The sequence below is a fragment of the Sinohyriopsis cumingii genome, chromosome 5 (assembly GCF_028554795.1).
Source record: "Sinohyriopsis cumingii isolate HCF-2022 chromosome 5, ASM2855479v2, whole genome shotgun sequence".
NCBI classification, from domain to species: Eukaryota; Metazoa; Mollusca; class Bivalvia; order Unionida; family Unionidae; genus Sinohyriopsis; species Sinohyriopsis cumingii.
The window spans coordinates 143,994,724-144,018,811 of record NC_142965.1 but is presented as its reverse complement, the minus strand read 5'-3'; the positions used below and the strand labels follow the sequence as shown (position 1 = coordinate 144,018,811).

The following is a 24,088-nucleotide window of genomic DNA, read 5'->3' as shown; positions in this document are numbered from 1 at the left end:
GGAGGGAGTTATCTGCTAAGTGGAATTGTTAATTAGCAGACATCGGCAAACATGACAGGAACAGTAGCATCCAGACAAAAACTGGATGCCATCTTTCCAGGCCATGGTTTTTGCTGATGTCCACCAATGAGGCAATTACTTTACAATCAGTTTAATCTGTTCTGCCTATAATTAACGAGAACACACCAGATAACGAGAACACACCAGATAACAAGAACACACCAGATAACGAGAACACACCAGATAACGAGAACACACCAGATAACAAGAACACACCAGAAAACTAGAACACACAAGATAACGAGCACACACCAGATAACAAGAACACACCAGATAACTAGAACACACCAGATAACAAGAACACACCAGATAACGAGAACACACCAGATAACAAGAACACACCAGATAACAAGAACACACCAGATAACGAGAACACACCAGATAACGAGAACACACCAGATAACAAGAACACACCAGATAACGAGAACACACCAGATAACGTGATCTGTGATGCAGAAGGTTGTATAATATTTGTTTTGTTACTATGGTGCATGGATCTAAAGGCAACTTGATAAAAGCCATCTTGCGTAGGTGTCGCTTTGTTACTATTTATTCAATATGTTGTTTTTAATATACTAGATTTCGTTTGCATATGTGATTGAGTATATGATATCAAAAATTCAAATTTATGGTCTCAAGATTTGATATAAAATTGATATTCAATTCAAATTGTGAAGAACCAGTTTGTATGCCAAGACGTATTTCATTTATGTATTAAAATTTCAGTATACGTTTTTGCCTAAAAAAATACTAAATACCATCCACCAAATAATGACAGAATCCCGTACCTTAAAACGTCATCTGGTGAGGCTTGTCATTTTACTACGCGTAAATCTGATAATAGCCCATTACAGTTGTTATCATTTTTCTGAGAGCGACGGTTTGCCATGATAAAAGCTCTTGTATGTTATTTAAAATTTCGTTTTCCCTGATTTATATCCCGATTGTCGGACATATTGAATCAGGTCCTTTAATTATTACCGATTCGGACCAAATATATCCCTATATGACTAATTATTACCGATTCAGACCAAATATATCCCTATATGACTATGGCTGCAATTAGGAGTCTGCTGAAACTCTTTTTGTTGTTGGTGGTGCTGGTGCTGTATTTAAACAAATATACAATGCATAAAAAATACAATGCATAAACAAAACAAACAATACTTAATTTCATGTATCAGCACATCCAAACCTTACATGACAAAGTGTAGGATCAAATACTGCAACATTTTGACTATTCATGGAATAGTTTTGCAGACATTCAGATAAATCATTGCATGCCATGAATTCTTTTATAAAAAAGCTTAGGCAGAATCTATATCATAAATTACAATGTCTTATATCGAGAAGTGAATGTTACATATACAAATAAAAGGTTTCATCAAACGCAAAGCCAGATCAAATATCAATGCGCAGCCTCATAAATACATATTTCGTTTTTAAAGCTGTATTCATTTTAGAAAAATAAAAAGTCTTCATAAATATTAATTATGACAAAAAAATTTCCTTAACATTTAAGCAATGTCTATAAAGTACCTACTTATGCATACTTTATAAAATGAATCTTTTATCTTTTTGCACAATACTGCCTATGCAATGAAATTCGTTGTTATGTTGCACAATACTGATCTAATATTGTCCTCTGTGAGTGACATGGACCGTCATGAAGAGAAGTCCCAAGTAGAACTTTACAGCGTTGTGATAAGGACGGATATTCATTGACTGAGTGAAGCATACTAATGCATTGGCGAGCTGATTTTCCTTCCTAAAAGAAAAACCCAGAATATTTAATGCAGTATGTCTGTGTAAGATGTTTGGCTCTGTCCTAATCACGTGAATCATGTTGTCCATGGCAACCTGTTTGTGTCTCTCTTTCAGGTACTGAAAGAAATAGAGACACATGAGTGAATCAACCACAGCCCAGTCATACCAGTAATGTTTGTCTTCAATTTTCACCTCTAGGAGTGCTCCAATTGTCCTGAACATCTCCATCCTGAGTGGTGTAGGGGTTATTGAAATCTCTGACAGCATATAGACCACGCTGAAAGATATCTTTGTCGGTATAAACTCTTCAATACTGTATCTCCTGATGAGGGTATTTTCTACCACTGATTTTAAGTTAAAATTCAGCACTCTGATGTCATCAAATGTGACTGAGTATATGTACTTAATCTGATGATCTTTTATATGCTGAAGACAAACCTCCATTAAATCATAATACCCAAGCTCCATTCCCAATCCACACAGTTTCGAGATAGTCAACTTGCCCACTTGACAAAATACTTTCATTATTTCTACATGCTGAAGCAATGTGGAATCCTAGCTGTGAACAAAGAACCATCATTACATGCTTTAGAGGATATTTCATGATGTATGGTGAATGCTTTGAAGCATACACGAGTCTTTCTAGATAATCAACCAGCGATGGATAATATTGCGGAACAAACCTAAGTATAGTCTTCCTTACAAGACTTACATTAGTAGTGAATGGGGACACTTTACGTATAATGGGAATTAGCATTAAAAACACCCTTGGGACACTTTACGTATAATGGAAATTTAACATGGAGAAAAATCGTGGGACACTTTACGTACAAGGGGAATTAACATGGGAATAAATCGTGGGATACTATACGTACAAGGGGAATTTAACATGGGAATAAATCGTGGGATACTATACGTACAAGGGAAATTTAACATGGGATTTTTTTTTTAAAAAGTTTTTTTAAAATTTAAATTTAAATTTAAATTTAAAAAAGGGGTAGGCAATTCAAAGACTATCTCTTTTCGAGAAATATGGCCGGCCCTGAAAAGGGCCTTTGGGTTTATGTTAATATGCCCTTAACATAGAGGGCATTTGCGACATCTTCTTTTCCTCAAACTTCGTCTTACAGCAGGGCCATACATCAGAGTCCTCTTGAGGCAACCTTGTCTCTCTATGTAGACTCTTCTTATCCACAGGCTGCTGTTGGTCCTGTAGACAACGGTCCACTTGGATCGGACATACATGAGCATGTCCGTCCTGAACATCATTGTTGACACAAGGGTTGAAGATTCAACGTCGGTCCACATGTTGAGGCTCCGAGAATAGGTGAATCAATGCAGTGAACGGCGCTTATTTATAGGGACAGAAAGGATTGAAACGGATTGAGTTCATTCACCAATCCAAACACGCGTTACAGAATTCAGTCAGCCCGCATCCAATCCGAAGAGAGCACTCTGTGACGTCACGTAGTCAATATAGATTCGCTAGCGCTTGTGTGCATTCAGTCTATGCGACAGTGATTCAACATGACGGAAACTCAGAAAACGATCCATTGGGGTGCACCAGCAGGGGAGACCGCCCAAGGGAACCCGGACTTACTTTCAGAAGAGGTGAATTGGGATTTTGTGGATTTTCTCTCCTCGCAAGAATTTGTTCCGGAACCTTCGTTACCTTCTTCATTACCGCAAGTGGAGAATTTTAGACAGAGACAGAAAGAAGAATTGGAGAAATTTATACAACGACAAAAGGAAGCGGAACAGGCTTTTCTCCTACAGCAACAGCAACAAGAAGAAGAGGTAAGAAAAAAACAACAGCAAGAAGAAGTAGCAGCAAAGAAACAAGAGGGTGAAAATCAAACGGTCACGGTATTGTTGGACATTTTAGCGGAGTTAAGAAGTCTGAAACAAATGTATCAGACTTCTTTATCACGACCGAAGAGAATACGACCTTCCCGAGCTAAACACGTCAACCCTGTGACTAAGCCTACCTTACCACCCTTAGTGATTTCAACCCAATCATTATCATCATCATCAACATTACGCAGTCCAGAAGTAGGCCTTGGCCGTGGCAAAGGCATAAGGCAGTTAAAGTTGATTGCTTAAACTCACCCTTTCACCATGAAGAAAAAAGGCCCTTTTCAGGGCCACCCACATTTCTCGAAAAGAAATACAATTTCAATTTGCCAATAACTCAAAAAATAACTCACCCATGTTACCCTTATAGTACGTGTCTGTGTATGAGTGCGTGAGTGTAGCTTCTTATTTTAAAATGAAAACTCAAAGACTCTTACCTTATATCATTCATTTATTCTTTTCTCCATTTTTTTACAATCCAATTCACAATTTATAACACAACACTTTAATCAAAAGTTCATTAATTTCTTCTTTTCTCCTTGTTTAGTCTCTCTGTTTTTTGAATTTCTTCACCGTCACACTCTTTTCCTCTTCTTCTTCCTCCTCGCTTTCTTCCCTTCTTCTTTTTTTCTCCTGTTTCTTTTTCTTCACCTGTCTTCTTTCTTCCTCAGAAGAATCCCTCTCTTCCTCCGAAGAATCCCTCTCTTCTTCTGAAGAATTCCTCTTTTCTTCTGACTCCTCTTGTTTCTTTTTTGGTCAATCTGGAGACCAATGTCCTTTTTCTTTACAATAATAACAGGTATCTTGACTTTTGTCTTTTTTATCCCCTGTTTTTTTTCTTTTTTGACGGTCGGGACACTCTGAAGACCAATGTCCTTTCTTCTGACAGATATAGCAAGTATCTTGACTTTTATCTCTAAAGGAAGGAGAGTAGTCCGTAGGCTGGTCTGAAGAGAATTTTCTAATGACCCCTCGCAAAGCTCTGACGAAACGTTCCATCTGGTCAGTCTCTTCCATCGTTGTGCTCGGCTTGAGAGTGAAATGAATAGTGAAAGGACAAGACACACACCCTTTTATATACGCTGGTCTGCTATGACTATAAAGTAGTTTATGGTGTTTGAACTTGAGTCATTTGACTTTTTGCTTTCAAGATGAAACGATCCCATTCATTCGAGAACAAAGAAGAAGAAGAAAGTAAGAGGCAGAAACGTGATCTCTCGCCTCGTACCAGGGCTGAAATCTTGGCACAAATTCATGCCAGTGATTTTGAAGAGGACATGAGTGAACCAGAATCCGAACCCTCTAAACCAAGTTCATCACCCTTTGTCAACCCTGAAAAGTACTATTCCATTCGAGAGACGGAAAAGCGCTCCTCTAGAAAATTTAGAACCACGGCTTACAAATACACGGTGAAGTTTAAAGATTTCAAGGCTGAAGTGCCGTTAGAGAAAGCAGAAGGGTTCATCACCGAGGTGTGGGATTCTTTGCTCACTGCACTCAAGCGACAATGTCAACCCAAAGAAGACGATCGCTTGAGACTTTCCATACAACACGACGGTTTGAAATCCCCTGTTTGGATCGAGTTTAGCACCCCTGCAGAATTGACTGCTTCCAAAGTCATGGACAAGATTCAACACGTACAACAATCTAATGATCAGTTTGACATCACCGATGGTAAAGCCACACTGGACATGACCCACGTCTCTCCTCCTCAAGGGACAGGACGCAAAAAGATGTTATTGGTGGACGACCTTCGCAACACCAAAAAGAGTCTTGTCCGAATTAACAACTCTCATGACCAGATGTGTTTAGCCCGTGCCATCGTGGTGGGACGAACCTATGCCGACAAGAACGACACGGTAGAATGGAAAAGAACCTGGAACACTATTCAACGTTCCCATCTAGCCAAACAACGAAACGAAGCAGAACTCCTGTTACAACAAACCGGACTGTCCAAAGACACACTCTGTGGCATTCCTGAGATGCAAAAATTGCAAGATACCCTAGCTCCACGCTACACCTTGAAAGTGCACCCTCAAGAAGTACGCGGACCTCTGTTGTTTCGAGGCCAAGACTTTAAGGACGGAAAATACATTCATCTTTATCATCACGATGAACATTTCGATACCATTACCAGTATCACCGGATTCCTGAAATACGGTTATTACTGTGAGAAATGTGACCATGGTTATAACAATCGAGAGCAACACAAGCATTGTGGATCGAAATGCACAGGATGTTTGGCCTCTTCACCCTGTCTGAGCGAAGAACCAGTGCCTTGTTCCACTTGTCTGCGCACGTTTGTCAGCCCTACCTGTTACCAACAACATCTGAAAACGCAAGGTTCACAGAAGAAATGCGCTTGTCAACTGCTAAGATTGTGCCCCGCGTGTGGACAAGGCATACGTACCAATAGTGTCAAGGCACACGTATGTCGAGGAAAGAAAAAATGTCACATTTGTCACCACATCGTGGACTTGGAACACCAATGTTACGTGCAAAAATACCAACCCCCACCTGAGAAAGAGGACGGTCACAAGAAGAAAGGCAATTTCATCTTTTTCGATTTCGAATGCATGCAAGAAACTGGCATTCACATTCCTAATTTCTGCGTGGCTCATCGAGCGTGCGAGAAGTGCATTCAAGAACCTATCTTCAGTCATTGCCCTCACTGCAGCAAGATTCCCGGAGGGCGTGAAAAAATCTTTCGGGGACCAAACACGTTAGCCGATTTTGCCCAATGGGTCTTAGACCCCGTCGACAAGACATGGAGCCAAGAGGACATCGAACGTTACGGAGATTGTCATCGTCATGCCACGGTGATGGCTCACAATTTCTCCGGATACGATGGACAGTTTCTTTTGAGGTACTATACGGAACAAGGCACCGAGCGTCCTAAAGTGACTTTGAACGGAGCCAAAATCATTTTCATGCAAGTGGGACAAGTGCAGTTTAAAGATTCGATGAGTTACTTGGCCATGCCTTTGAGTCGAATGCCTAAAACGTTTGGAATGACAGAAATGGCTAAAGGGTACTTTCCACACTTTTTCAATACGGAAGCCAATCAACACGCCGTTCTACCCCATTTACCTGAAGCTCACTATTACGACCCCGACAACATGCGTACCGAACAACGAGAAGCTTTCTACGCTTGGTACCAGGCTCACGCCTCGGACCCTTTCGACTTTCAGGAAGAAATGCTAAAGTATTGTCGTTCCGACGTGGACATTTTACGGCGTTGCTGTGGAAAATTTCGAGAACTGTTCATGGAACACGGAGGGGTCGATCCTTTGAAAGAAGCTTGCACCATTGCCAAAGCGTGTTCCTTAGTGTATCGACAACGATTCATGCCTGATAAGACCGTGGCTGTCATCAGTCCTCAAACGACCAACTATGTCAAACGTCAATACTCGGTCAAAGCCCTACGCTGGTTACATTACTTGTGCGACAAGGAAGACAAGTGGATTCAGCATGCCCGCAACGGAGGGGGCGAAAAGACCATCGGAACGTATTCGGTCGATGGCTGGGACTTAGAAAACCCCAAGATCGTGTACGAGTTTAACGGTTGTTTATTTCACGGATGTCCCGTCTGTTACCCTGACCGTGGCACTAAAAATCAGTTTTTGCAACGAACCATGGAAGACTTGTACCAGGACACTTGTCAGCGGCGCCTAAAGTTGGAACAGCAAGGATACCAAGTGGTGGAAATGTGGGAACACGAATACGATCACCGTATGAAAACCGATCCCGAGTTTAAACGTGCCGTGGAAAGTTACAAGCTGATGGACCCCCTAAACCCGAGGGATAGTTTGTACGGAGGAAGGACCAATGCCACCTGTTTGCTGTACCAAGCCGACGAAGAGAAAGGAGAAGAAATCAAATACTTGGACGTGTGTTCGCTGTATCCCTACGTGTGCAAATATTGTCGCTTTCCTGTAGGGCACCCGCAATTGCTGACGGAACACATCGACCTGGTCAACATTCGACAATACGAAGGCTTGATCAAGTGTAAAGTTTTGCCTCCCACGAACCTATACCATCCCGTCTTACCTCACCATTGTCAAGGCAAACTGATGTTTCCATTGTGCCGTACTTGTGCCGAAACGTGCAACCAAGACCAACCTTGTCAGCACACCCAGGAAGAACGTGCCTTGACGGGAACCTGGGTCAGCGTAGAATTGTTCAAAGGTCTGGACATGGGATACCAACTGTTAGAAGTGTACGAAATTTGCCACTTTCCCAAGACACAACAATACCACAAGGGTGATCCCAGTCAGAAAGGCATTTTCGCTGACTACGTGGATGCCTTTTTGAAACTGAAACAAGAAGCCAGCGGCTATCCTTCCTGGTGTCACACTCCCGAAGACCAAATACAATTCAAAGAGAAATACTATGAACAAGAAGGCATCTCTTTAGACCACATCGAGAAAAACGAAGGCAGGCGATCGTTTGCCAAAGTGATGTTAAATTGCTTGTGGGGTAAAATGGCACAACGACCGTGTTTACCCAAGACGGAATATTTGACAGAACCTTCCCGCTACTTCCAGATGATTCACGACAAAACCAAATACATGAAACACGTGGACGTCGTTCGAGAGAATTTGATCTTGGTCAATTACGAAGAAGATCTGGACTTTGTACAAGACGACCCTTTTGGAAATGTCATCATTGCGGCTTACGTGACAGCTCATGCTCGCTTAAAATTGTACGAAGCTTTAGAACTGTTAGGGGAACGTGTCCTGTACTTTGACACAGACAGTTGCATTTACATCCATCACCCGATTCAACATCACCCTAACATCGAAGGAGACCGTTTAGGAGCCTGGACAGACGAGCATCCCGACGACAAGATTCTAAGTTTCGTCAGTGGCGGTCCCAAAAATTACGGCTACGAATACCGGGACAAACAAGGAGAAGTGCACACGACGTGCAAAGTGAAAGGACTGACTCTGAATTATCGTACCAGTCGAGTGGTCAGCTTTGGGGTATTGAAAGAAGCCTTGCAATCGGGAGAGGATGGAAACTTTAAAGTGACCACCTACCAACCTAACAAGATTGTACGTTTACCCACTCACCACATCGTCAGTCGACCCTTGGAAAAAGTCTATCAAATCGTGTACCAGAAGCGAGTGCGACTTCCCAATCACTTTACGTTGCCGTACGGTCACGTCGGTATTGGTCTGTATATAAAAAAGGAACCCTAGGCAAGATCGATAGTTCATTGTGACTACCAAGACCGAGCGAACAAGATGAATACTTTGAAAAAGACATCGTTCCAGTTTGGGGATTGTAAAAAAGTTGTATCTTCCTCTAGTGTGACTAATATTGGATGGATAAGACCCATGCATTGCGACGGAAAATGTCCGGAAGGAAACTGCGATTGTCCATGTGGTTACCATTGTAATTGCGTAACGGAGTTTGCAGACGAGTGCGATTGTGAGCCTTGCGATGGGACCGATGCTGTACCTTGTGACCTGAGCGATGCCGTAAAGCATCATGGGAACTTTAGTACCCCTACCCCTGTCATGGAAAGTGATGCTGTGCGTGTCAAACCTGTGGGATGCGAAAGCGATGCTGCTCGTCCTCTTGGACATTTTACTGGGTTTCGTTTTAAAGGGGAATGTCGACCTTCACGTTTACCTCCCTACGGATGTCATCCAGCCCTGAGCAAACTCCTACCCATGTCACTCAACCCTCATCGAAACGAACCTGTGAAAAACGAATATTCGTTTCCTGTGCGTTTGTCGGAATACTGCGACTTTGAAAATCGTCTTCAATCGTTCAAAGGAAAATGGCCAAAGTATCTGGGAGGACCGACCCCCGAAGAATTAGCCAGAGCCGGATTTTTCTACTTGGGCGAAGGAGATAAAGTCAAGTGCTTCAGTTGCGGTGTGTCACTTCACCACTGGGAACCGCAAGATTCGGCCTTCGTTGAACATGCTCGATGGTCACCGAATTGTCATTACTTACCCTTAGTGGGACCGAGACATTGAAGTAACTTTTTACCATAATCATCTGTTCATGGATACTTTACAAGAGAACATTCGTGCTTTGCCTGTGGAGTTGAGAGAACGCATTTACCGAGAGCTGGTCAAAATACAAGTGAAACGTAAAGAACAATTGCATCCGATACGTCACCGGTGTTTGAACCACTGGTACCTGAAGGCTATACAAGGACTGATTCAATTGAAAGTGTTCCATTGGACAGACATTGATCAACGACCTTCTGGTTATAAAAAGGAATGGTTTGGTATGGACGATTGTAGTTACTACATTGTAAACGTACTGCATCGAATTCCAGAGGAAGAGTTAACGAATTACAAACTTTTTGAACACAATGTCAACTTGGTGAAAGAGGAAACTTCTGAACGAATTGTAATGTGTAGATTAGTGACTCAACGATTTAAATTCGACACTGAAGTGAAACCATGTTTGTGCAAAGAGTACATTTCTTGTGTCAGACCAAAGAGGATTTAGTATGACCTATTCATGGATACTTTACAAGAGAACATTCGTGCTTTGCCTGTGGAGTTGAGAGAACGCATTTACCGAGAGCTGGTCAAAATACAAGTGAAACGTAAAGAACAATTGCATCCGATACGTCACCAGATCTTTAACCACTGGTACCTGAATGGTATAAGAGAACTGATTCGTCAGAAATTCTTTCAATGGTCAGACATTGTTCAACACTTTGAGGTCGCTAATGATCGACATGTTCATGATTATGGTTACTTCGAGATTCACCTAGTGCAATGCATTGAGGAAGACAAGTTAAAGGATTACCAACATATTTTACGTGGAATCTACTTAGAGGAAGAGGAAACACCTAAACGAACTCTGACGTTTCGGTTACAGTATGCAAGATTTAGATTCCCTACTGGAGAACGAAGATCTCTGGCTAGAAAGTACGTCTATTGCATCCGAAAAAAAGAGAATATAAAAACAGGCTGCCATGCCACGGTTTATGTCACATGTCATCCAACAGATTCCGTGGAAGGAACTCAATGACCATATTCAAACCGTGGATCATTACCATCGATTATTACAAGAACTGTATCCATTCAATTTTGGACGACAAGTGGTGTGTGTCTTAGTGACTTGTTTTCTGGGATTTCGTTTACCAGCCGATTCCTTGTGGACTCTTTACGATCAGTACTTACCACCTCCATGGCCTTAAATGGTCACGAAAAACTCCTTTTGTTCAAAGCCTTGCGTTTTCATCTGGATACTTCTCGACCTCAACAGGAAAAAAAGATTCGTCAACTTTTAGCGACCCAAGACGTGTATGACGATGTGTGTGTAGCTTGTGACTTACACCCTCATTGGACAGATGTTCGTGATTGGAAAAAGGGGGGTTTTGAGGTTTGGACCCAAGAAGTGGCCCAGTATGCACAAGAGTTGTTCAAGGAAAAAAGTTACTTTTCAACCCGTGTTAGTGACGGTGCCAGAAGAACCCGTCACCGAGAACAACCACTCGCTTCAGGACAGGACTGTCATGGACATGCCTGAAAGGTCATTCCGGGAGGACACTTGTGTGACAATACCTCATGTAGAAACTGTAAGAACATTACACACTGTCCCTAGGACATCTTGGTTAACCAAAACATGTTGTACAGACACTTGTTTATATTTCACTTTGATCGCTTTGCTGTGTTTTATATTCCTGTACATCACTATTTGGGTTGTATTTATTTTTGTCTTTCGTATTCATGTTTGAAAAAAAAACATTCAATAAACGTGTTCTGAAAAAGTATATAAACTCTTGTCTTGTTTGTTTTCGTGTCACAAGTGACATTTCTCACACCATGGCTACCTCTGCTGTCTCTGCTCCCTCTTCCTCTACTGTCAAAGTCATCGACGTACACTTAGATCGTGCCAGTTGGGAGGCTTTGTATCTTCGCCATCCCTTTAACATGCTCATTGCTGGACCTAGCGGTTCGGGCAAAACCGAATTCGTCAAACGTTTGATCGAACATAAACATCATTTGATCGATCGGCCACCTCAACGGATCGTGTGGTGTTACAAAGAGTGGCAATCGGCGTACAGCCTCTTGCGAGAAAGTCAAGGCGATTCCATCGTGTTTGTGGAAGGCATTCCTAAAGAAGACGACGGCATCGTCTCTGACTCCCGTCAAACCCATTTGGTCATTTTCGACGACATGTTAGGAGAAGACGAAGAAGAAATTAAATTGTGGTTCACGCGCAAAGGGCATCACCGTAATGCCAGTGTCATTTACATCACCCAAAATTTGTTTCAACAAAGTAAAGCCCATCGCACCATCAGTCTCAATGCGCATTACGTGGTCTTGTTTAAAAGCCCTCGAGATAAATCGCAAGTGCAAGTCTTAGCCAAACAGTTAGGAACGCCTTGGCTGACTCAGGCGTACGACGATGCCACTCAAACGCCACACGCCTATTTACTCGTCGATTTGAAACCTACGACCCCCGAGGATTTGCGATTTCGTACCCACTTGTTTCACCACTGGTGCCAAGACGGAGGGCCTGTCCTGTACACGTCTCCGTCCTCGACTTCATTTCACTCCTCCCATGAAAAAAATCTATAAAAACCTCAGACCCTTTTTCGTCTGTCTCACACAGTGTGAACATGACGTCCCTTCAGTCGCATCTTCCCGTCAAATTGATTCGTGCCTTGTATGGCATCAGTCGAGAAAAAGATCCACAAACACGAGCCCGTGTCTTAGAAGCTAGTCTCAAAGAAGTCTTACGATGGTTCACGGTGACGGCACGTCAATTACTCCAAGGAATCATTCAGATTCCTCATCAAACCCAACGCTTTTTCGATCGAAACAAAGTCGCTTTGGTCCAACTGGCCGATCCCCGCATCGACACTCAAACCAAAAAACAAATCATTTTGAAACCTGGAGGGAGCGGTACTCTAGGAGGGGTCATCATTCGCTCACTCTTAAGATGGGATCCTAATGCCCCCAAAGTTATCCCCAAGACAAAAGTTCAACGAAGCCCCAAGAAGAAAAAGAAAAAGACCAGGTCCCCAAGAAGAATAACTTCTCCAGTGGCGGGACCCTCCTCTTACCAGACACCACCACCATCACCCCGGAAAAAGAAAAGAAGCCCCCAGAAAAAGAAACAGAGAAAAAGTCCTCAGAAAAAGAAAAGTCCACAGAAGAAGAAAACTAGTCGCAAGAGAGGCACTTCGGCCAGGACGCAACCTTACACTCGCAAGCCACGACCTGCCACAGCGGTGACTGCGTCTCCGGCAGCCTCACGTTTGTCCACTTCTCCGTTGATGTCACCAGGAACTGAAGAGTACTTGGAGACGTTGATCACACCAAGAACTTCTCCGTTGATGACCCCCAAAAGAACTTCCCCAGTGGCAGGACCCTCCAATTTAGCGGCAGTGGCTGCTGCTCACAAAGTACCTTCTCCTAAAATCGATGTTCAAGAAAGATCGGGCATGTTACAAAGTTTACTGGATTTGTCCAAGCAAGAACTGGCTCGATTTAGTCCGTTACGTACCCCTGCACGACGTGTCATGCCTGTCCTCAAACTGATAAAACGTAAAGACAATCAGTGGCGACGCGTTCCAGTATAAAAAAGGCCTGTGACCGAGTAGGGTATCAGTGTTTTTAGGTGCTCCTAAAGACTCAAAGATGTCACCCTCCAGAAAGCCCCAAGGAAAGAAAAGGAAAGGACTGCCACCACGTTTAGCCAAACATGGGGACCTGTTATCTGTCCTGTCCAAAGCTTCTCCACCCCTACGAAAAAAACTCATTCAAACGGCCTCCAAAGAGGTCATCGATACCGTGTGCGAATGTTGTTTGAACGTTTTGAAAGGCACGATCCCTTTGTCCAAACACCAGAAACAATGCTTAGGCAAACATCGTCACGTTCTTCGGAAAATGGTTCAAAAGAAAATTCCCATTCGTCAAAAAAAGAAGATGTTGGTCCAACGTGGAGGCATTTTACCTCTCTTGTTAGGCCCCATACTGAAAGGAGTCTTGGGAACCATGTTGGGAGGACTGATGGGAGCAAGATAAAAAGGCCTTCGGAAGTCCCAAGATCTCAGAATTCACCCCTGACAACCCCATGGAAGGACGAAAACTAGCTTTAGTGCCTTACAAACGATGGATGGAATACCATCGGTGGCAAGAACAACGCACCCCACATTTACCCCCCAATCCCAATTTGAGCGAGATGTCCCAGTTACAACACGAATTGCAATCCTTGATGGATCGCCAAGATTTGTCCGAAACAGAAAAATCGCAAAAGTACGGTCAACTCTTGCAACGACTGCAACTCTTTCACCAGAAAGCTTTAGACGAAACAGCTTTACCCACTCTAAAAGATTTTAAGACCTTGATGAAAAGTCCAGCACCATCATCATCATTACCACCACCACCACCACCATTACCATCCCCAAGGGTCACCAGAGATGCTACCCCACAAAGACCTGAGGAAGAAGAGACGCGCGAAGTGTTTCAAACACCGTCAGCAGCTCCCATTTCGAGTAAGATTGCAGCATCCTTGTTGACCCCGTCCCCCACACCCCAACGAGAAGAAATGAAAGCTTGGGTTAAAAAGATGATGTCCACGCCTCCTTCGACAGAAGTGAAAAAGAAAGAAGGGAAACCAGAAGCGAAAAAAGAAAAGAAAACCAAAGCCATTCCATTGCCACCTCCACCACCACCACTACCTTTGACTTCTACTCCCGTAGCCCATCGGACACGTAAATCCGTTTCCAAACCACCCTTTCGACCCACCCAAAGTAGCATCACCGAAGAGTGGGTGACTTATTAACACACCAACACAAAATAAAAAATGGAAAAAGTCTTAGCCAGCATTTACTACGATCCCTCGCATCCTGCAGGTTACGCAGGAGTTCAAAAATTGTATCGTGCTGCCAAAACGCGACTGAAAAGTCTCCGTTTACCTCAAGTGCAACGATGGTTACAAGAACAAGCTACCTACACTTTACACAAACCCATTCGACGCAAGTTTGCCAGAAGTCGCACCCGAGTGGAAGGCATCGATCATCAATGGCAAGCCGATTTAGCCGATGTCTCTCATTTGGCCAGCTACAATCGTGGTTACAAATATTTGTTTTGTGTCATCGACGTCTTTTCCAAATTTGCCTGGGTCGTACCCTTGACTTCCAAATCCAGCAGCGAGTTAGTGCGAGCCCTGCAACGGGTGTTGAAACAAAGCGGTCGTCACCCTCTTCGATGGCAAACGGACAAAGGCACCGAATTTCTGAACCAAGCTTTCCAAAAAGAATTAAAGAAACGTGACATTCATTTTTTTACCACCGAGAATCCCGAAACCAAAGCCAGCATCGTGGAACGTTTTCAACGCACTTTGAAAGAACGCATGTGGAAATATTTTACGCATCACCACACTCTGAAGTACATCGACATCTTACCGCACCTGGTGCAAGCGTACAACCAATCTTACCATCGAAGCATCGGACGTGCCCCGCAAGACGTGACTCCCGACAACGAAGTGCTGGTGTTTGAGCGTCTGTTCGGTACGTCCCCGACGAGGGCTGTCCCCAAGAAAAGTGGAGAGTTGACCGTAGGAGATTGGGTGCGCATTGGCAAAACCAAACGCACTTTCGACAAAGGTTACTTACCTAACTGGACGACCGAATTGTTTCGCGTCACTGGACGAGTACATGGCCGTCATCCTGCCGTCTATAAATTGGAAGACATGAACGGAGAAGTACTCAAAGGAACGTTTTATTTGCCCGAGTTACAACGTGTCACCAAAAAAGAAGACGACGTGTACGACATCGAAAGCATTCTCGAACGCAGAACCCGTAAAGTGGGCAAACGACGTGTCAAAGAAGTCAAAGTACGTTGGAAAGGATATCCACCCAGTTTCGATTCTTGGATCGACGCTTCGCAAGTCATCGACTATAAAAAGAAGAAGTGACCATCATGCCCTTTCACACATCAGACGCAGCTACGTCGACCAGTCCTTCTTCCCCTAGTTCTTCTGTGCAAGATTTACAAAAACAACCCTTGTGGGTGTGGTGTGGAGAACGTGTGCCTAAAACGCAAATCGTCTTTTTCTGCCAAATCTTCGTGGTGTATTGTGTCATCGGGGCAGCCATCGCCAATTTGAGTTTGCAACAAGGAGACAAACAATTGTGGACAATTTTATTGAGCAGTTGCATCGGTTACCTGCTTCCCAATCCCTCCCTGAAATTCTCCTCGAACGGGAACGTTGTGTCCAGTGCCAGTGCCAGTCACCACTCCAACATCCACAACCAAAACCCCATTTTGGGCGGAGACACGCCTCTGACATCCACTAACCCCTCGGACAGCCACAGAACTCTGGAATTATGAGTCACCAAAACCAATTTTACTTAACCTTACCCAGTGACAGTTCCATGGAGGTGTTTCCCAACAACACGTTGTGCTGTTACACGGCCAAATTACCTCAGGCCATCCCCTTAGATCACGAAGCCCATTGGGAAGTGGCTTTGGTAGAAATGATTCACCCAACCCAAGTCCTCAATGTCATTGACAATCAAAGTAAATTTACGGTGGAAGTTTATGACGAACCATTGCAAAAGTGGATGAATGAGAATAACAAATATCCCCATAAAACAAAAAACAAAGTCAATCCAAATTGGATGGACTATGAGTTGTTCATTCCCTCAGGCTATTATTTTAGTGGTCAACATTTGGTCAGCGCCATAGTCTCCAAGTTTAATGGCGTGTTTGGGGAAGCTTTTAAGACTTTCAAGTCCAAAGCTGTCACCCTGGAATACCACAAAACAGCTCGTCGCTTCCTGATGAAATTTCCTGATGAAAAAATCATAGGTTTCTATTTTAATGATGAATTGTTTGACATGTTGGGTGGTGACATAAAGATGAGGAAGAAAATAGAACTAACACTAAAACAAAAAACTGTCATTTACGACAACGATACTTTTGTCAAGTATTTTCGTACCCCGGTAGAACTGAACCAAGGACTGAATTTGATCTTTGTGTATTCCGATGTGGTGGAATACAACGTGGTGGGACACACCTCCGTGCCGTTACTGCGTGTCATTCCTTTCAAAGTGGATTCTGCCACAATCGCTGACGAGGAAGGTGGAAACACTTACCACGTCCACCGCGAATTTGTCCATCCTCACTATTTGCCCGTCAGCAAGTCGTATTTGGACACGGTCAACATTGCTATAAAAGGAGATTTGGGACAAGATATTCCATTCACCAAAGGAAAAGTCACGGTGAAACTCCATTTTCGAAAACGGTTCTCTCACGACTCGTAAGTAAGTCAGTCATGTATCCAGTGTACCGAGGGGTTGCTCGACAGCGAGGACACGGTTTAGGAGACATGTTAAAATCGGCCTTTCGTTCGGTGGCTCCAGTCTTGAAACCGATGGTGACACGAGGATTGCACGCCTTGAAAGATGCGGCACTGACGCAAGGCAAAGAATTTCTCCAAAATGTCATCATCGACAAACAAAACCCTAAAGAAGCCTTCATGAGGGCAGGCAAAAATGTCTTGCTGCAAACGGGCAAAGACATTTTAGGCCGACGAGACACACCTATAAATGCCCTGCACGCTACCGAGTCAAGCATTCAGCAAGGACAAGGCAGAAAGAGACGACGAAGAAGAAAACACCCTTTCACCAGACTTCAAGCGAGAAAGGCCAAAAAAAGAAGAACCGTTCGAGACTTAGACGTTTTCGATTATTGAGACACAGCAACAACAAAAAATGATGCACCGAGAGTCTTGCGCCTGTTCCAAGACGGAACTGGATCTGTTTGCCATGCCCCCTACCATGATGACGATGCAAGAATCCCAATGGGTGGAATTTCATCCCGTCTCCTCATTGGCAGCCTCAGCTCCCATCGAGTTTGAAATCAAAGGACAGCCCGAAGATTACATCGATCTGAATAGCAGTTACTTGTACTTGAAAGTCCAAGTTCTAGATAAGGATGATGGTGCAGTAGAAGACACTGAGATTATAGCTCCCGTCAACAATTTCATGCATTCCTTGTTCAGCTCAGTGGACTTGTACTTGAACAACAAACTGGTTAGCAGCATGGATACTTACCCTTACCGTGCCTACCTGGAAAATCTCTTGACGTACGGACCAGATGCCAAGACAAGTCATCTCAATGCCTGTGTGCTGTGGGTAGATGACGAAGCGGGCAAGTTTAAGATAGCTGACGCAGGTGACAATGACGGCTTTGTGGCAAGGCGAAACAGAATCACAGGCAAAAAGAGTTTAGAACTGATGGATCGTTTGCATTTGGACATGTGGTTGCAAGAGAAATATTTGCTGAACGGGGTCAATGTGCGCCTAAGACTGAATCGCAGCAGTGCCGCTTTCCATTTTTTGGCTGATGAAACTGCTACTAAGGGTGGCAATCCTAAAAGCACAATCCTACAAGCCAGACTCTACGTACGGCGCGTGGAAGTGTTACCTAAAGTGGGAAATGACATCAGTCAGACGTTGAGCAGAACGACTGCCAAGTATCCCATACGACGTGTGGAAGTGAAAACGTTCACCATTTCTGCTGGACAGCATTCCATGATCGAAGATCATCTGTTTCAAGGACAGTTACCCAAACTTTTAATCCTTGGTATGGTCTCGAATGCAGCCTTCAACGGAGCCTTCGCTGAAAATCCTTTCAACGTTCATCACTTCAACGTAAAGAAAATCGAAGTCAGTCGTGATGGCAAGACCTTGTGTACCCGACCTTTCGAACCTAGCTTTGATCCCACACAGATGAATTACTTGAGATCGTACTTGTCCCTGTACGAAGCCACCGGTCAGTTAGGAACCAACACCAGTCACGGCATTGAGTATGAGGATTATGCAGGAGGCTATGCTTTGTGGGCTTTCGATTTCACTCCAGACCAAGGCAGCGACGAGGGACATTTCCACCCTATAAAATCCGGCCAGATTCGTGTGGAACTTCAGTTTGCAGAACAACTGAAACAGACAGTGAACGTCATCCTGTATGCAGAATTCGATAATACCATAGAAATCAACAGTTTGAGAGAAGTCATTCTAGATTATTAGAAAGCCATGGAAGACTGTTATCCCTCTTTACCTAGTGGAGAAACTTTGGAGATGGAATGTAAGGAGACCGTGGAAGGAGAAGAATCTCAAGACAAAGACGAAGAAGTGATCATGATGAAGTCGAGATGGCCAGAACAAGAAGCCCATTTAGTCTCCTGTTTTGCCAAACACTTGGTCGACAAAATAACGGAATTGATCAAGAAAAATTGTTATGGATGTCAAAACGATCATCCCAGTCAAATTCAACACGATAAATGCCTGATGTTAAGTCAAGAAGAAAAATTGGACGAGTATCTGGACGAAGCTTGGAGTCTCATCTCGGACGAAGTCGTGTTGCACCAGTGGTATAAAGACTTGCGTGAACATTCTTGTCCACCATTAACCACACAAGAGATCCATCGCATCGAAGCTCTCCTGAAACAGAGTGAGGAAACAGAACGAATAACCGTTTATTCGTCAGACATTTTCAAGCAAAAAGTCAGGATCGAATTGACGACTTATTATTACCTGTGAAGAAAACAAACACAAAACAATGGATACCTGGGAACTTTATTACCTTTTGAACCACAGTTCTTATACAGCTTCTTGGAATCCTGTCGTCTGTGCTAAAGATGAACTCCCTCATCGCAAACCTAAAGACCATCAAGCTTACGTGATCAACACGGACGACAGTCATCTCCCAGGAACCCACTGGGTAGCCGTCTACTTTCCTCAAGAAGGATGTGTGGAATATTTCGATTCGTACGGATTGCCCCCTTTGGAAGACGATATCATCGACTTTATGAGAAGAAATGCTCAAACCACCCGATTCAATAACGTGAAATTACAAGGCACAGATTCCTTGGTGTGTGGACAGTACTGTGTGTATTTTCTGCATCATCGCAGCCTGGGCTATTCCTTAGAACATTTAGTGACTCATTTCGATCCTCGTTCTTCTGCTAGAAACGATGTGAAAGTACATCGATGGTTTTGTGACCAGTATGCTTATCTTTTGTCTCAAGCTAGGAAACGTAGTGTCCATCAATGGCCTAATGATTTCCAACAGTGGAAATCACAATTTCATTCACAACGTTGTCAGCCTTGTTTAAAGTAGATTGTATTTGAAGAAAAGAATGTTAGTGATTTGAAAAAAATTGTTTGATGTTATCATGTTGAATTATTGTTAAAAATGTTGTTGTTTAGTGTTAAGTGATTTTTTGAATAAAAAATGTTGTGTTTTGAAAAAAATGCCTTTGTGGTTTGTTTAGCTATAAGAATGTTGGATTGATGCTCTTTCATTTCTTACTATCCCTCTCATGAACGTTGCGGCTCGAAAACCGTGTGGGGGATGTTTTCCTTCACGTCCGCGCTTTCACTTTAAGAACCGGGTTGTTCCCAGTCTAGCCATCCATTGTCGACTCATCCTCCTAAGAAGATGTGCTCCAAACTAGCTAAGCTCAACGAAGCCTACGTGAATTTGCATAGGGTCAGACACAGTCTGATACCGAAGCCAGAAGAAATAGAGAATGTGAGAATGTTAAAAATCACTGAAGACCTGATAGAAGAGCTCTTCAGAGAAGAAATGAACAAGGAGAAAGAAGAATGGACAGAGAAGTACAGACTTCAGAGACAGCAGCAACAGCAGCAACAACAACAGCAACAGCAGCAACCTGAAGCTGACAGAGGCTTTGTCGATTGTCGTATCGACACCAAAGAATTCTTCTTCTCTTTCCGAAGAAGCAGACCTATCGCCAGAAAGTCTATCCTCAGAGGACATCGCATTCTTAGAAACTAAAAAGAATGCCATAACAAAACAAAAAACAGCCCTTTTCAGGGCTACCCAATACTCTAGAAAAGAAATAACGATAGATTTGCCAATGTGTGAAGGTAGAGTAGTGTGAAAATAAACACTAACTCTTTCTAAATATTTTGAGGGTATGTGTTAGTGTGATTGTGTTTATAAGTGATAAAGTAGGTTGGTGTGGATAGTAGATTAAAATGATGTTTGTTTTTTTTTTTTGGGCTGCTTGAGGTGTATATTTGGGGTTAGATTGGATTGCTTTGCGTATGTGGATAGTCTATTGAAGTGATGGGTAGCATAAAAAAAGTGAGCGAGTGTTTCTTTTAGGTCCGCGCGTTGTTGATGTTTTTTGGTCATGATCTAGGTAAGATGAATTTTATGTTATTAGGGGGATGTTTTCCTTCACGTCCGCGCTTTCAATATAAATTGAAACTCGTTCGGCAGTCCAGCTACCCTTGTTGATTGATCAACACAGCTAGAAGAATGACTAGCAGAATAGTGAAACTGTTAGAACTCCAGATGCACCTGGAATATGCCAGGCGGATAGTAAACGAACTATCAGCGGAGGCTATAGTAGAAGAAGCAAGAATAAAGAAGGAAGAAGAGGAGAGAAGACAGAGGGAAGAGGAGGAAAAGAAAAGAGAAGAGATGATGTCGTTTAATATTCCTGAAACAGAGGATTGGGGTGCTGAAGCGAATCATCCTCCCTCTGCGCTCCCCAGAAGAAAGGTGAAAGAAGACTGGGGAAGAAGATGCGTGTGCGGCGCCAGGCCAGGAAGGTGCAACCATTAAATAGGTGCATCTGGAGTTTAAAAAAACAGCCCTTTTCAGGGCTACCCAATACTCTAGAAAAGAAATAACGATAGATTTGCCAATGTGTGTAGGTAGAGTAGTGTGAAAATAAACACTAACTCTTAATTAAGATATTGTGAGGGTATGTGTTAGTGTGTTTGTGTGTTTGTAAGAGCTCAGGTATGTTTGTGTGAATAGTAGATTATGGGTTTCTTAGCAAATGTGGAGAGTATAGTTGGGGTTATATTATATGAAATGAAAAAGTAGGGGGATGTTTTCCTTCACGTACGCGCGATGTTGGGTCATCATCTAGGTAAGATCCATTTTATGTTTTAGGGGGATGTTTTCCTTCACGTTCGCGCTTTTCGTATAAGAACCCACAGTATTCGTTGTTCAAGCCATTCTGCAAAGAATACAAAGAAGATGGCGTCAAACCACCTTAACAAAATGGAAAAATTGCAAAACGTTATGGACAATTTAGGAATGTTTGAGCAAATGTTGGTTAACCTAAACGAGGATCACTACTCATATAGTCCCCATAGAGTGAAGATGGAGATAAACAATTTACGAAAAATGAAGGTAATCATTAGTGATCTGTTGAAAGAAATCAAGGAGGAAAAGGAGGATGAAGAGGAAAGGATAAGGATGAGAGAATGGAATGAAAAAATTGAAAAAGAAGAAGAAAATGAAAAGAGGAAGAAAGAAGAGGAGGAAGAGAAGAAGAAAGAAGAGGAGAAGAAAAAAAAGAAAGAGAAGAAGAGTGTAGGAGATAAAATAAGAACTTGGTGGAGGAAAAGAAGAAATTAGAAGAAGAAGAAAACCCAAAGGCCCTTTTCAGGGCCAGCCATATTTCTCGAAAAGAGATAGTCTTTGAATTGCCTACCCCTTTTTTAAATTTAAATTTAAATTTAAATTTTAAAAAAACTTTTTTAAAAAAAAATCCCATGTTAAATTTCCCTTGTACGTATAGTATCCCACGATTTATTCCCATGTTAAATTCCCCTTGTACGTATAGTATCCCACGATTTATTCCCATGTTAATTCCCCTTGTACGTAAAGTGTCCCACGATTTTTCTCCATGTTAAATTTCCATTATACGTAAAGTGTCCCAAGGGTGTTTTTAATGCTAATTCCCATTATACGTAAAGTGTCCCCATTCACTACTTACATTGATAATATATACAGCGTGCTCCACCACTTCCTCACGAACGATAGGCAGTTTATTCTCTATGTAAAGACCAATTCCACTCATCCTTTTTGACAGATAATCTCGAGCATGACAACATCCTATCCCAAGTAGAAACCTGCACTCATTGGAGAGCAGATATCGGAGCATACGGACTAAATTAAGTTGATTTTCTCCACTTAGCCTTCTGTCATGGATATTATTCGTAACGATGAAGTAGTCCGGGCAAAACCCTTCAGATGCCCACTCGTATAGTTGTCTGATGCAAAGGACGAGACATTTCAAAAGATTTTCATTACGCCATAGGTCACGTGGTGTTCCTTCATGCATCCACATGATACAGACTCTGCAATGATAGCTTGAAAATGCATCGCCTACAACAGGTTCAATATATGTTTTCCTGATCATTTTCAGAAGTATGTAAACTTTTATAGCCGTGCCTTCAAAAGACTTTAGAAGGTCCCTCTCAGCTATTGAAAATGATAACCTCCACTCCATGTGTTTTTTGGAACTGTGTGGATGTCCAACAGGTGTGGTAAAACATCCACATCGTCAGACATTCCGTGTATATTTAGGTGTGGGCCATCTATGCATTCTGCGACGCTGGAACAATTGGTATCCCTCTTGTGGCCATTTTGAGCATCCGTAAGCAACCACATTGTCAGTGGATAACTCCTTGTATACTACAGGAAAATGCACTGCTGGGCTTGATACAGGACCACACATATTGTGTTCAACAATACAGACCTGTTCAATGAATCTAGTGTCACAAGTTGACTAAATTCCTGGTGATATACTGGCAGAGGAGTGTAATCAGGTGATATGTATAACCATTGTAATTTTACGTAACCAGGGTGAGTGAAGTTATCCTTCACCATAAGCAGGGACATACACATAAGCAGCAGGGAAGTTCTACAGACCAGACGGTTCCAGCAAAATAAACCTTCCTACGAGAACTTTCTCCGTAGAAGCCTCAGATTGCAAAAATAAAGCCTTCTACGAAAAACAATTTGCGTAAATTCGACACAGAGTGCAATTTTTGTGTGCAAATTATATGATTCTGGACAAGGAAAAAATACGATTTTTTGGGGGTGGGGGTGGGAAAATGATCGGGTGTCGATGAAGTTTGCAAGATTGAGGCTGCAATTTTATGAGTAAATTTGATCAAGACCAATTCGATACCTACTACGCGGATCATGAAGATTAATCGTGACAAAACCGTGTGGTGTTGCCTGAGCGTGACTGAAGAAATTTTTAAATTTATTTATGTCCATGTCGCCATTGCACCAAGTTTGATGAATATTCCTCAGCGTGTGAGTATCAACGCCATTGAATACCGATAAAATATTACAATTATCTCTAATTACCTTCGGAATTTGCGTATATCGCTGCGTCACGTAAATCACATCGGTGTTCTTGTGTCGGCCACGCGAGAATATCCTAGCTGGGTTAGTTTGTTTATCCAGCATCACATCATCGAAAACAACAAGATTATTAACATCACCGTTTAAACTTTCCACTGATGGAGCTTCATTGATGTCCGTTATAAATTCTATCGTGCCATCCTCAGTATTATCGCTAAATTCTTTTAATACCTGATAACATCGCTGATCATCAACAG

General features: G+C 42.7%; 1 protein-coding gene across 1 annotated transcript; it reads right to left on the bottom strand.

The window, feature by feature from the left end:
- Window positions 1-1,692: 1,692 nt before the first annotated feature.
- On the bottom strand, window positions 1,693-22,965 carry LOC149800393 (uncharacterized). Its single transcript, XM_089958415.1, has 2 exons — window positions 22,450-22,965; window positions 1,693-2,364 (listed from the first exon to the last, which is right to left on the bottom strand). Exons 1-2 carry the CDS (start codon window positions 22,963-22,965, stop codon window positions 1,693-1,695), a joined length of 1,188 nt encoding a protein of 395 aa, XP_089814541.1.
- Between the last annotated feature and the right edge of the window lie 1,123 nt (window positions 22,966-24,088).